This window comes from Topomyia yanbarensis, chromosome 1 (assembly GCF_030247195.1).
Source record: "Topomyia yanbarensis strain Yona2022 chromosome 1, ASM3024719v1, whole genome shotgun sequence".
Lineage (NCBI taxonomy): Eukaryota > Metazoa > Arthropoda > Insecta > Diptera > Culicidae > Topomyia > Topomyia yanbarensis.
The window spans coordinates 177,607,803-177,621,245 of record NC_080670.1 but is presented as its reverse complement, the minus strand read 5'-3'; the positions used below and the strand labels follow the sequence as shown (position 1 = coordinate 177,621,245).

At 41.2% G+C, this 13,443-nt stretch overlaps 4 protein-coding genes across 4 annotated transcripts; 1 reads left to right on the top strand and 3 right to left on the bottom strand.

Moving 5' to 3' along the window:
- Positions 1 to 349: 349 nt before the first annotated feature.
- Positions 350 to 1,094, bottom strand: LOC131682682 (histone H1B-like). Its single transcript, XM_058964360.1, has one exon. The coding sequence runs from the start codon at positions 1,059 to 1,061 to the stop codon at positions 393 to 395; it is 669 nt and encodes a 222-aa protein (XP_058820343.1). The 5' UTR covers positions 1,062 to 1,094; the 3' UTR covers positions 350 to 392.
- Positions 1,095 to 4,047: 2,953 nt separating this feature from the next.
- Positions 4,048 to 4,470, bottom strand: LOC131682746 (histone H2B). The gene has a single exon (XM_058964467.1). It carries the CDS (start codon positions 4,443 to 4,445, stop codon positions 4,071 to 4,073), a length of 375 nt encoding a protein of 124 aa, XP_058820450.1. The 5' UTR covers positions 4,446 to 4,470; the 3' UTR covers positions 4,048 to 4,070.
- A 196-nt stretch (positions 4,471 to 4,666) lies between these two features.
- Positions 4,667 to 5,115, top strand: LOC131682757 (histone H2A). The gene has a single exon (XM_058964477.1). The coding sequence runs from the start codon at positions 4,711 to 4,713 to the stop codon at positions 5,083 to 5,085; it is 375 nt and encodes a 124-aa protein (XP_058820460.1). The 5' UTR covers positions 4,667 to 4,710; the 3' UTR covers positions 5,086 to 5,115.
- A 1,736-nt stretch (positions 5,116 to 6,851) lies between these two features.
- Positions 6,852 to 11,764, bottom strand: LOC131682695 (histone H3-like). Its single transcript, XM_058964385.1, has 2 exons — positions 11,386 to 11,764; positions 6,852 to 6,902 (listed from the first exon to the last, which is right to left on the bottom strand). The coding sequence occupies exons 1-2, from the start codon at positions 11,743 to 11,745 to the stop codon at positions 6,852 to 6,854; spliced, it is 411 nt and encodes a 136-aa protein (XP_058820368.1). The 5' UTR covers positions 11,746 to 11,764.
- Positions 11,765 to 13,443: the final 1,679 nt, after the last annotated feature.

Genomic DNA, 13,443 nt, shown 5'->3' with positions numbered 1-13,443 from the left:
TATTAACTAGAATGAAACTATGAAATGTAAGTGAAACATTTTTTCTAACTTGTAAAGCAACAAATTTACATAAACAATGTAGAGTATAAAGTGCTAAGCATTGAGATATTGTCAATTTCGCTAAATGGGTGGAACGAAACATTTACCCAATACATTTAACGAACAAAGCACGGAATAGAAAAATCTTCGCTTTATAGCTTTAAAGTGTAATATTCATTTGAATTATTCGTTTTGCAAAGGAATATTAAAAGTGGGAATATTACTTCAAGCATTCGTTATTCGATGGAAAAATATCAATCAAATTCTTTTGAAAAGTATTTGGTAGCCCTGAAAAGGACTGTTTTGTGTTATTATGCTGAGCCAGCAAATGCAATATTCGGCATCAACTGAATTTACTTCTTAGCGGCAGCTTTCTTTGGAGCAGCTTTCTTGGCTGGTGCGGCCTTCTTTGGCTTCGGGGTCTTAGGCTTGTTGGCTGCGGCCTTCGATGGTTTGGTGGCTTTCTGTTTGGGAGCAGCTGCCTTCTTGGCGGCCTTTGCAGGAGCTGCCTTGGCTTTCTTCGCAACAGATTTCTTAGCGGCAGTGGCTTTTGGCTTCTTTGCCTTCTTCTCGCCAGCTGGCTTCTTGGCAGCCGCCTTTTTCTCTCCAGCAGCCTTCTTTGGCTTTTTGGCAGCAGCAGCCTTCTTTGGCTTTTTCTCACCGGCCGGTTTCTTAGCGTCGGCCTTAACCTTGAAGGAACCGGAAGCACCAGTACCCTTGGTCTGGGAAAGCTTTCCCTTCTCGACACCCGATTTCAGGGCCTTCTTGATGAACGGAGCCAACTTGGCGACGTCACACTTGTAGTTGGCGGCGATGTATTTCTTGATGGCCTGCAGCGATGAACCGTTGCGTTCTTTCAGGGTCTTGATGGCAGCTAGAACCATATCATTCACTGGTGGATGGGTCGATGGTTTTTTCGGTTTAGCAGGGCCACTTTTGGCAGCCTTGGCCTTCTTCGGAGCCTTGGCCGGAGAGGCAGCAGCAGGAGCCGCAGCAGCAACTTCGGTAGCGGTTTCAGCCATTTTATCTCACTTTATTTCACTTGGAAATGTATACAAACTGTGGGGGAAAATATACGAAAAGTGGTAACATTGGGCTTGTTGGCGCTTGGTTTCGTCGACCGTGTTAGGGAATGCTTATGCATGGCGGTTGAGAATTGCTGTTCGGTTGGTGGAGATAATTTTTCTGAACTATTCTTTTAAATTAGTATTATTCGAATCATTGTTAGTTCACCTGCTTCAATAATTTAATTTATATTTGAGGCAATATTTGGGCTCTCTAAATAATTACACAAGGGCATTCACATTGAACTGTATGTGAGGGAAATTATAATTTATTATGCACTATTCACGTCATTATGAAACTGATTTGCGAAAAATAGGTAATTAGTCTCATTTAAATAATAAATATTAATTTGTAATGCTGTTTATTGAAAAGACAAATGTTTTCTCTTCAAGATAGCATCATATATGCGTATGTTTTTCAATTTACTAATCGAAATTATTTGCTTCTAAATCATACCGTTAATGTAGCAAAATATCTGCTTCGGCGTCTAGATTTCGTGTGAGTCCCTCCATGATTGAATTGTTAAATATTATTTATTACTATTTCATGCCAAATCTACAAATTAGTAAGTTTGCTAAATGCACTGGGGACAATTTAAATATATCTTTTGTGTCAAGGTAATGGAATTGGAATGTAAATCTTACGCAATTGCTAGTTAAATTTACTAGCATGTATGATTAGATGTGTGATCCATTTACTCATCCATTTTTCCCTAGAGTCAAAAACCGATTTTTATCGATTCCTATGACAATAGTTTGAAAATAGCGCACTTTCATGAAAAATAACTGAAAGTGTCATAAAAATGGGCACAAAATTGTTTATTTAAACCAATTAGGTAAAGGAAAATAAAATCTTATGCTGGAGAAATCAATTTTAATTCAGCTGTGGAAATGTCCAAATGATTTGTTCTAGTTACGTTTTTGATTAGCTCAAAAAAGTGGTTTTGAGATAAAATATTATTGAAAACAGATTACACCTATTAATTTACACTGTCAACGACTGTCTTTTCCATGCAATCGTACTATTATAATTGCTAGAAAAATTCAGTTGAATAGGGGAACATGGGGAGACTTGACCAGGTTTTCAGTCAAACCTATGTAAATCTCTAAAAAAGTTTTCAATCCTTCAAAGCTCATTAAAACGTAATGTACAGCTGTATAATGTATTATTTTTTGAAGAATGTTTGGTTTACTTTTTCATAAGTTATAGTTCGTTTTTCTGAGGTCGAACCATTGCGGGGAGAGTTGACCAAGGCCTGGGGAGACTTGACCAAGAAGATTTTGAAAGATCAGAACAATAAATAATGGTACAAAACATACTGTAACCATTTTTTTCCTATTTTCGAGATCCTTGGGTACCAGTAAAAATTATAAGTCTTGCATTTCATAAATCTGGATTTTATAAATGCATTTCCTTTTAGTGATTAACTGTACTACTTACATTACATGTTCACACGGCACGAAATCAGCGATATAACTGCTAATTTTGTTTACAAGTGCTATAAAAGTATAGACTGGTGCTTGAGGTGAGATTTTTTTGTGATGTGATTAACATTAACAGTAGGTGCTACAGAAGAAATTTTGTACCTTTCTTCAGATTATTACCGCTTGGTCAAGTCTTCCCAGTATTAGTTCTTGCGTTCAATGCAGTGAACTATTCCAATATCCTGGTTTATGTAAAATCATTTTACTACTTAATAAGGAATTACATAATATATTAGTACTTTAAATAAAAAATTACTCGAGTAGCTATGTTCATACAAAGTTTGATAAAAAATTACACCATTTAACGCAAATTTATTAATTACGGAATATTTTTTCATGAGGAAAGGGTTTTTCATTCCAAACTGTCAAATTTAGTAATTTTTTTTTTTAATTTTTAAGAACTAAATAGAACACGTTATTGCCAATTGTAGAATTTGCGCCTGGTCAAGTCTCCCCATGTTCCCTTATAGGGAGACAGAAATTGAGTTTTTTCTAATACGGCTAGAGAAGCAATTCCCGACATCCTGGTAATGTTCTGTATTAAAGTAGCATTTTTATATTCTAGTTGTAGGTTAAACCTTTAAAATGCTATACAGACTTATTTTTAACGCTCTATCAGTCAGCTAGCTCAAGGAATAATAGTAACATGACAAAGACTGTTGCATGTTGTCCCACAGGGATAGTTAACATAGTTAAATCGTTATCTTGCGTATATTTGAGATGATAAACAAACCTGTATCCAACAGTAACGTTTGCTATTGTATGTATACTCGATCTTCCAGATTCTATTCTTTTGAAAAATCTCAAAATACAGAAGAACGCCCTGTAGTACATGATTATCTTTTCACATATGCTAACAGATGACAGCTATAGTGCTGAATTTTAAATATTATTAACGTTGTTAAATTCATCAGAACAGAAATATGTTGAAGTGTTGCAAGTTACCCTGTTTGATGGTACTTTTTACTATAACTGAAAAGAAAACAATTCGATCATTTTCATTCTATCCACGTGAAGTCACTGTTTAGAACCGCATCTGTCATCTTTGTTCAACGTACTAGCTCAGGCTCAAAAAACAGCGGCTTCCAATTCACTCAAGCACGAGATTCCTTACCCATTTTTAGAATGGAAACAATATACCTACTAATACTAATTTAGACGCATTCCATCGATTGTAGGCTGCACAATCAACGAAATAGTCTCCAATTTCAAATCTCCCTACCTCCTTCCAAAGATCTCAACTGTATTCAACCAACAATAGAATGTCGTGTCCCAATACGCTTTTATTCAGCTGTTAGCAGCTCATCGTAGCTTCGAGTAGCAGAAAGAAGAACACTATTATAACCTACAATTTCTGCATTCTTTTCGGCAACAAAACCGAAAGCTATGTTGACTACCAATGTAGAAAATTCAAATCGATTCTTTAGTAATGTTTTGATGGCCCTGAAAAGGGCCGTTTTTTAGTGAAATGGTCAGAAGAATTTACTTGGAGCTCGTGTATTTGGTGACGGCTTTGGTGCCTTCCGAGACAGCGTGCTTGGCCAACTCTCCCGGCAGCAGCAAACGAACAGCGGTTTGTACTTCGCGAGAAGTGATTGTCGAACGTTTGTTGTAGTGTGCCAGACGAGAAGCCTCGTTAGCAATGCGTTCGAAAATGTCGTTAACAAAGCTGTTCATGATGCTCATAGCTTTGGACGAGACGCCGGTGTCCGGATGGACTTGTTTCAACACCTTGTAGATGTAGATGGCGTAGCTTTCCTTCCTGCGTTGCTTACGCTTCTTCTTGTCACCCTTGACAATACTCTTCTGTGCTTTGCCGGATTTTTTGGCGGCCTTTCCACTGGTTTTTGGTGCCATTTCAACTGACGTATGATGCGTTTACGATGCTACAAACGAAATGATAATGACGCACCGTATACCATGTCTCTTTTATACTCATTCGTAGTGCAATGACAATCCGTCCTTTTTTATGTTTTCTCGTTACATTTCCTTCGTAGCTCCACCCTTCGGTAGTTGATGAACATTGCAGCGGGTATAAAACGGGTCTTTCCGGGCAATTGGCATCAGTATCACTCTATTGCAGTACGCAGTTGCTACGTGAAACGAAAATCTAACAAAGAAAATGTCTGGACGCGGTAAAGGAGGCAAAGTTAAGGGAAAGGCAAAGTCCCGCTCGAATCGTGCTGGTCTTCAGTTTCCTGTGGGCCGTATTCACCGTCTGCTGAGAAAAGGAAACTATGCCGAACGTGTTGGAGCCGGAGCACCCGTCTATCTGGCGGCTGTGATGGAATACCTGGCTGCCGAAGTGTTGGAATTGGCAGGAAATGCTGCTCGTGACAACAAGAAGACCAGAATCATCCCGCGTCATCTGCAGCTGGCCATTCGCAACGATGAGGAGTTGAACAAACTGCTCTCTGGAGTGACCATTGCTCAGGGTGGTGTTCTGCCAAATATTCAAGCCGTGCTGCTGCCCAAGAAAACCGAAAAGAAGGCCTAAATCGAATGCTGAACCAACTCTTGTACAAAACCGTCCTTTTCAGGACGACCACATATTTGCGATAAAGAAAAAAATGAAATTGTTTCCGATGGGCGACTTATTGTTCTAGTAATGGTGGATCTGCCCAAAAATGCCGAAGATGAGGCTGATAATCACTTACGGGTAAGATCACATGATTCATAGCATAACTGCAACTCTGAGTATCAATCAAACGATCAATTTCATTGGAATCAGGGTGTCATGGAAATATGCTGTTGCAAATATTGCCTTTAATGCTGTTTTATAGTGCAATACCCCTGACATGACGCTCTGGAGCATGATTTTGAGGACTATGTTTAAAAATCCCATGGTTCCAAATTGAATCTAACTTTTTTGGAGTATTGCTCAATTCACCAGATTGTTGAAAAGCGTAACTATTAAATGACAAAAACAAGACTCTCGATTTTAAGAGAGAATTTCCTGATTCAAAGAGTAGGGGATTGTTTCAAAATTTTGGAATGACACTCAAACCCAAATCCCAGAGAAATTCATGAGCGAAGAAATAGGTATTGAATTCTTTGTGATCAACCGTCAATCTATTCGAACTCATCAATGGAATAAACCGGTAATGTTCACACAACTGGAACGTTCGAAATGCGCGTCTGTTTTCGGTCGACACTGCTCTAATGTAGCGTTTACGTTGTAGATTGCAAATTATATACTGGAGCTAGATACTGATAAACCAGCAGTTGGCAATGTGTACACTCTTGCTGGTAGATTGAATGCAGACAATACGTTTATTTGATATATTCTTGCAAAATAACTGTTCTTTCGCAAATTCAAAAATATTTTGATATTTAAATAAAGAAAAACGCCCTTAAATAACTTTTTTCTTTGCGCTATCTTGGATTTGTCTATCAGCATCATTTGCCAACATAAAATTCGGAAACGTCAGAAATTTTCATGCTGGAAATTACCAGCAGCTTACAAGCGATTACATTCTGCTGGTAGCACTAATGTAAATGGGCCATAACCAATTTCGATAGGATGCCAATATTGGTCAGAGTATTTACACAAATTAAAACTTTTACTTCAAATGTTGAAGAACAGTTCATGCAGGTACATTTTCAAAAACAATGATACATGCTAATACCAATACTCCCATGGGTAGGATAGCCGGATGCATTAGCGTCAACTTCCCTACCTGAGCATGTGGCAATATAGAACCTATAGTGTCGAAATTGTTCCTTTCATCGCCACATTCGATGCCATATTTCTAATAAAGATAGAAATACGTCGTTGGAAATACTGTCAGTACAGTATTGTTGTTTATAACTAATCAACCAAGCGATGAGACGAACATAACGCTTAGCTGCACACACTTTCGTAAATCTGTCTGATTTCTAAATTTTAGAATGATACCCAACCTCAAATTATAGAGATTCGAGTTGTTCGCATGAAAAAACTTTAAAGTCTTGAACAATTAGCCCCGTTTAAACACTAACGCCGCTTACCAGCACATCCCAAAATAATTCTTTAATTACTGTCGGCCATTTTGAAATCTCTGTGATCAACAGTCAACCCATTTAAAGTCTATAGCGTATTTACAATTTACATTTGAATTTTCAGATTGTTCGAAATGGAAGACTGATTTCTGTTTTCAAGTAGGATAGATTCAATAATAAATCATAGAAAATTCAAATTCTAACTCTTAGACAATGAACTTGGTGGCCCTGAAAAGGGCCTTTGGTATTACTGATAATGAGATCCTGCGAAAGCTGATAATCTTAAGCACGTTCGCCACGGATACGACGAGCCAGCTGAATGTCTTTTGGCCAGTGGCGTAGTAGCGGGGGGGGTTTTGGGGACGAAACCCCCCCCGAAATATTTTGGAGAAATTTGAAAAAAAAATGAATATGTTAAACAAAAATATGCCTAATATTTTAAATGAAATTCTCAACGTTTCAATTGCAAAAGTTATCTTGTGAAAATATTTCCTTGTAGTGAAAATTGGCTGCAGACTGGACACCTACCTGTCGGCACGTTGTGGACGCTAGCTCAACCGCCGAGGACTATAACGAGTAGATCGCGGCGAAGCGAGGAGCTAGGAGCTTAATAGTTCACGAAACGGATATAGGTACCGAGAGAAATTTCGCCACATTCTGTAGTCCTTGACTGACGGCGAACATGGACTGGAGAGTGTGAGAGAAGTATCCCCATGGAGGCCACCAGGCGATTCCCTACCATATCGGCCAATGGAACCCTGCTGCAGCACGAAGAAGGACGGGCGGCAAGCTAAAGTGGAAGACGAAAGCCTTTAACGAAAACCTCTTTGTTGAGTTACTTCGGCGAACAACGGAATTAAGTACGTTGATACGGCTGACGGCTAGAAGGATTGTGACGGCTTGTGACGTTACAACATCACGAAAACTAGGGCCATGTAGTAGACGGCGTGCAGCTTACTGGTTAAATGAGTAACTCAGTACGCTATGCGCTGCTTGTCTTAGATCCAGAAGGCAGGTTCAGAGCGCAAGATCGGAGAGTAAGGAGGAGCGCAAGCGACGTATCTAGAAGGTAGGGACTTTTTAAAACGGGAGATCAAGCTTAGCAAGCCAATTGCCATAAGTAGCTGTGCTGAGAAATAAACGCCAATCCTTGGGGGACGCGTACTGATTCGTCATGACGAAGACGAGGGTCCGTCGACACGAGCTGAAATATGCCCGGGTAAGCAAAACATAATCGTTGAGGGTCTCTTCCCGAATCACGATTCAACTACCTGGTCACCGACACCGTACGGCGAAGAAGAAGGGGGCAACACAGTCGAGTGGCAAGTGACTAACGACGAGCTCAAAGACGCGTCGATGTGACTAAAATCAAAGAAAACCCTCGGTCCGGATGGAATACCAATTGTGGTGCTGAAAGCTGCGATCCTGGCATATCCGGACATGTTCAGGATGCTACTGCTGACGTCTTTAGACGAAAGTAATCCCCAAAATAAGGAAGGTGCAGAAACTGATGTTGCTGCCAAAGTCAGTGAAGTCACCGAGCCATCCAGCCTCGAATAGACCAGTGCCGCAGCGTGCCATAAAAGAATGAGCCAGATCCTGAAGAGCTACTTCCAGAGTAGAGCACTGCTGTACCAGACGGCAATGCGAGTCGCAGCGGGCGTTACTCAGGGCTCCATTCTCTGTCAAACACTTTGGAATGGGATGTAAGATGCACTGATAATATAAATTCGTGAATATAATAAATCATGCAATGCACGAATTCATTCGTCGTTTTCTGCAACGAAGTATTTTCGTGCATTGTAAATAGTAAGTTTCGTTCATTTCATGAACAAGAATGGCCGTATGGTGAACGAAAGTTTTCGTAAATTTTACACATTTAATGTACACTGCACGAATTTTATCGTTGATAACGACATTATTTTTCGTGAATGAAATGAAATGTTTTGTTTATTTTAATAAACGTTTGTGTATATTACGAACGATTTCGTTGGTCGCATGAAATCTTTTCGTTTATCTTAGAAAAGTTTTCGTATTTATTGGCCTCTTATTGTTTTCAGTCGATCTTTTAGGATCGATGTTTTTTTTTATTTAAAAAAATCGATGTGGCCAAATCGCTTTTATTATAATACGAAGAAATGGCCGCTTGATGAACGAAAGTTTCTTTTATTTTAATAAACGCTTATGTATATTACAAACGATTTCGTTGGTCGCATTCGATCTTTTAGGATCGATGTTTGACAGCACCGATCTGGCAGAGAAAAACTCAAAATTATTCATACAAAATCAACGAGCAGTTCACGATGGCTCAACTGATTCTGTACTGCTCCAGATTCTGAATCAACTGGAAGCGAAAGAGGTTCAGGAAATCTTCCTGCAACCGGCGGACACGGATACGACTACTAAATAGTCAGACAACAACAATTATCTGACGAATAGCAACAATGGCTCCATATTGCTCTTTTGACGTGGACGGTTTGACGAATGGTGCTCGTAAATATTATAAAGATATTCGTATATAACAGCGAACGACTCGTTTGCTGAATGAAGCTGTTTCGTAATAAGCCAACGAAAGTCATTTCGTGGTTTTCACGAAAAACTCGTAATAAAAAATAAAAGGGTTTCGATAGAACTACATCATATATACGAAAAATTCGTATATTTTATTAAAGTTGTTTGTACAAAATAAATTCCTAGCGATTTACGAATATATTCTATCAGTGTGGGGTCTTAACAATGCTGCTGCCAAGGAAAGTGAAAATCGTTGGTTTCGTGGATGATGTGTCACTAACGGTGAGACACTTGAAGAAAATCGGTGACGGAGACAATCGATGCGATCGAGAGCTGGATGAACGGGTCAAGCTGCAAATAGCTCACTACAAGACGGTTTTGTTGTTGGACAGCAACTGAAAAGCGTTTCAGCGGATACAGATCACCATCGAAGGGCACGTGAATGCATCGAAGCGTGCACTGAAGCAATTGGGAGTGATAATCGACGACTGATTGAGCTTAAACAACCACGTTGATTACACATGCGAAATGTCGGGTCTTTATCTAGTGTTTCGTCATCGATACTGCTTGGGGTGCGGCGCTGAAAACCAAGTGAAACCGCGAAAAGCTGAACAGGACGCTTCGACTACTGGTCGTACGAGTTGCGATTGCGTACCGGAGGCAGTATGCCTTGATGCCGAGATGATCCCCATCTGCATTACCCTGACGGAGGATATCAAGTGCTACAATCAATGAAATGTCAGAAACGTGATGAAGATGATGAGAATCGATTCGATGATGACGTAGCTGCAGGCATAGGATAATACGGAGAAAGGAAAGTGGACCTACTGGCTCATCCAAACCTGTCGACGTGGGTCAATAGAATGCACGGAGAGATGACCTTCAACCTGAAACAGCTTCTACCGAGCCACGGCTGCTTAAGGAGTATCTTCATCGGTGTGGGCACGCAACGTCAACACTGTGCCTGGAGCGTCTTTGAATGTCCGAGATTTGAAGTCTTTGAATGTCCGAGGAGAGTCTTTGAATGTCCGAGGTTTGAAGTGACGTGCAGGGAGCTACTTAAAAGGTTGAACACCGCTGATGTAGATCATGACTGCCTTACAGCGAAATGGACATCGAACAACGGTTTCGGGAGAGCAATCACCACCAGGGAACTCTCCGCAGGTATAAGCTAGATCCACCGCCGAGGACTAGTCGTTTAGACTGCAACAAAGCAGCGAGTATGAGTCGTCGAAACGCCAGCGAACCGGATGTCACGCTCCATGCAGATTTGCCAGACCGACTACGGCACCCCACCGTTTGTTCCGATAGAAAAATAGCGAAAACCAAAGAAGAATCGATATTGGGAAAACTTTTTTCGCCAGGGAACTCTCCGCTATCGTAAGCTAGATTCACCGCTGGGGACTAGACTGAATAGACAGCGACGAGACACCGCTAGTCGCGGGTCATCGGTGCACCAGTGCATCGGATACCCTGCTTCACCAGAATCGCCGAACTAGGCACTTAACTGATTAGCTCGATCTCGGGAGAACTTCTCTCGCCGGGGAATACTCTGTCGGAGTAGGTCAGGTCCATCGTCGGGGACTAGACCGAGTTGTTCGCGAACAAGTCGAGGACTGAATGGACCATCAAGGAAGTAGTGCTAAATGGCCCAAGAAGAGAACTAAAAGGCTTAAAGGAGTTGCGGTGCTAAATGGCACCGGTTACGGAGTCAAAGGGCTCAAGAAGTTGTGGTATTGAAATCAAATAAGAATCGGTATCGGGAGAACTTCTTTCGTCTGGGACCTCTCCTTTAGCTTACAGTCAGATTCACCGCCGGGAACGAGACCGCTTAGACCGCGACGATAAACCACCAGTCGCGCCGGGGCTCCAGCAAACCGGATGCCCACTCTACCGGAATCGCCGAACTGACCTAGCACCTGGCTGGTTGGCTCGAACTTCTCTCGCCGGGGAACTTTTCGTCGGAGTAGGCTAGATCTATTGTCGGGGACTAGACCAAGTAGTTCGCGAATCAGTCGGAAGCTCAACGAGGAAGTGGTACTGAATGGCACAAGGGAACTGAAGGGCTCAGTAAATTAGATAGTCTGAAGTTTGCCGCTTAGATTGTCCTCGTAGGGGAAGAGCATTTATTCTATACCAACAGCTAGCTTTCCTACCTTGACTACCCAAACCTGTTCCCTGAGTTGTTGGTTTTTGAACATTTTTTTCCTGCTCAGAATGTTTTTGAACATTTTTTCATATATTTACAAAAAAATTTCATATCCCCCCCCGAAAAATTTTCTTACTACGCCACTGCTTTTGGCATAATGGTGACTCGTTTGGCGTGGATAGCGCACAGATTGGTGTCTTCGAACAGGCCAACCAGATAGGCTTCACTGGCTTCCTGCAAGGCCATAACAGCTGAACTCTGGAAACGCAGGTCGGTCTTGAAATCTTGAGCGATTTCACGAACCAGGCGCTGGAATGGGAGCTTGCGGATCAGCAGCTCAGTTGACTTCTGATAACGACGGATCTCGCGAAGAGCGACTGTTCCCGGACGATAACGGTGAGGCTTCTTCACTCCACCAGTAGCCGGAGCACTTTTACGAGCAGCCTTCGTCGCCAGCTGCTTGCGAGGAGCCTTTCCTCCGGTTGATTTACGAGCAGTCTGCTTGGTACGAGCCATTATTGTCGGTTGGTTGAGGTCTTCTAGGCAACTAAACACGATGAAGATAAAACACAGAATGAAACACGCAGGTTTTTTTTTTTTTACATTAAATATTTTATTGTTTCTTTTGTATTTTACATTTCTGTTATAATTTACATTTTAAGTGACGCAATTTTTATAAAATTTTTCATCTTTGTTTAGTGTAGCAATAATATTCAGTTTTTCGCATAGCCAAGTTGTTCCTTTGTAACAGTAGTTGTTTACTGATAACCTTAACCTAATCCTTAACCTAAACTAACCTATAAGATTTTGTATCAGAAGGTGCTCTGAGTTGATGCAGCTATTTCTGAACTTTGCACAAGAGTCGACTATTTTTTCTTCGATGGTTTTTTCATCAGCAGATCTATGCACTTCAGTTGTCCTTGTGTCCCATGGCAAATCAAGGATCATCTTCAAGCATTTGTTTTGGACAATCTGTAATTTCAGCTTGTGGGTTTTAGCGCAGGTGGCCCAGATGGGCATGCCATAGTGCATGACCGGTGCAATTATTTGCTTATATATAGCAAGTTTGTTTTTCCGATTCATTTTGGATCGTCTGTTCATAAGAGGGTATAATTTTTTTATTAGGAGATTGCATTTGTTTCTCACTTTTTCAATGTGTTTACTGAATAACAGCTTTGGATCAATGGTCAGTCCCAAGTAGACAGCCTCTTCTAACCACTCCACGGTAGAGCCATTGATTACTATTTTGCAATCGACTGGTGGTTTTAGCCTTGGAGACAAGCTATATGGGAGAAGCATAGCTTGCGTTTTGGAGTAGTTTAGCTTTATCTTCCACGTGGTCATGTAGGTACAGATGCTATTGATACAGTCTTGCAGCTTTTTGGTAACATGGCGGGTTACTCTCCCTTTGCAGAGGATGGCCGTGTCGTCCGCAAAGAGTGATAGGAAGCAACCGTCAGGCAGTTCGGGAATGTCGGCGGTATATATACTGTAAAGCACGGGACCAAGCAAGCTGCCCTGCGGAACACCTGCTGGGATTTGGAAGTTATCCGAGAGAGCACCATTCAATGCAACCCGGAATGAGCGATTTGATAGGTAGTTCTGAATGATTTTGATTACATATACCGGAAAGTTGTATCTGTACAGTTTGTAAATCAGGCCATCATGCCAGACATTGTCGAAGGCCTTCTCAATGTCTAGCAGGGCCATTGCGGTTGATTTTGCCACGGCCTTGTTCCTGCGCACTATCTGCATGACTCTGTACAGCTGATGCGTCGTCGAATGACCAACTCGGAAGCCGAACTGAACAGGAGGGATTATTCTATTGTTGTTCACGTGCTCAAGGACTCTGTCTAGTATCATTTTTTCAAAAAGCTTGCTAATCGACGACAATAAGCTGATTGGACGGTAACTAGTAGGACTTGTAGGATCTTTACCCGATTTCGGCAGTGGGATGACCTTTGCCAATTTCCAGCTTGACGGAAAGTACAGTAGATCAAGACATCTGTTGAAAAGTCTTGCGATATGTGCTTCTGGGCTTAATTTTTTCAACACAATGTTAAAAATTGAATCAAAACCTGGGGCTTTCATATTCCTACAACGTTTGCAAGAGGCTGACACTTGTTCAGGGGTTATTCTTTTGTTGGGCGGTACGTAACAAGCGGTGTTATTTAAGGTTACTAACGTGTCTTGAACCACATTTTCCATTGGGCT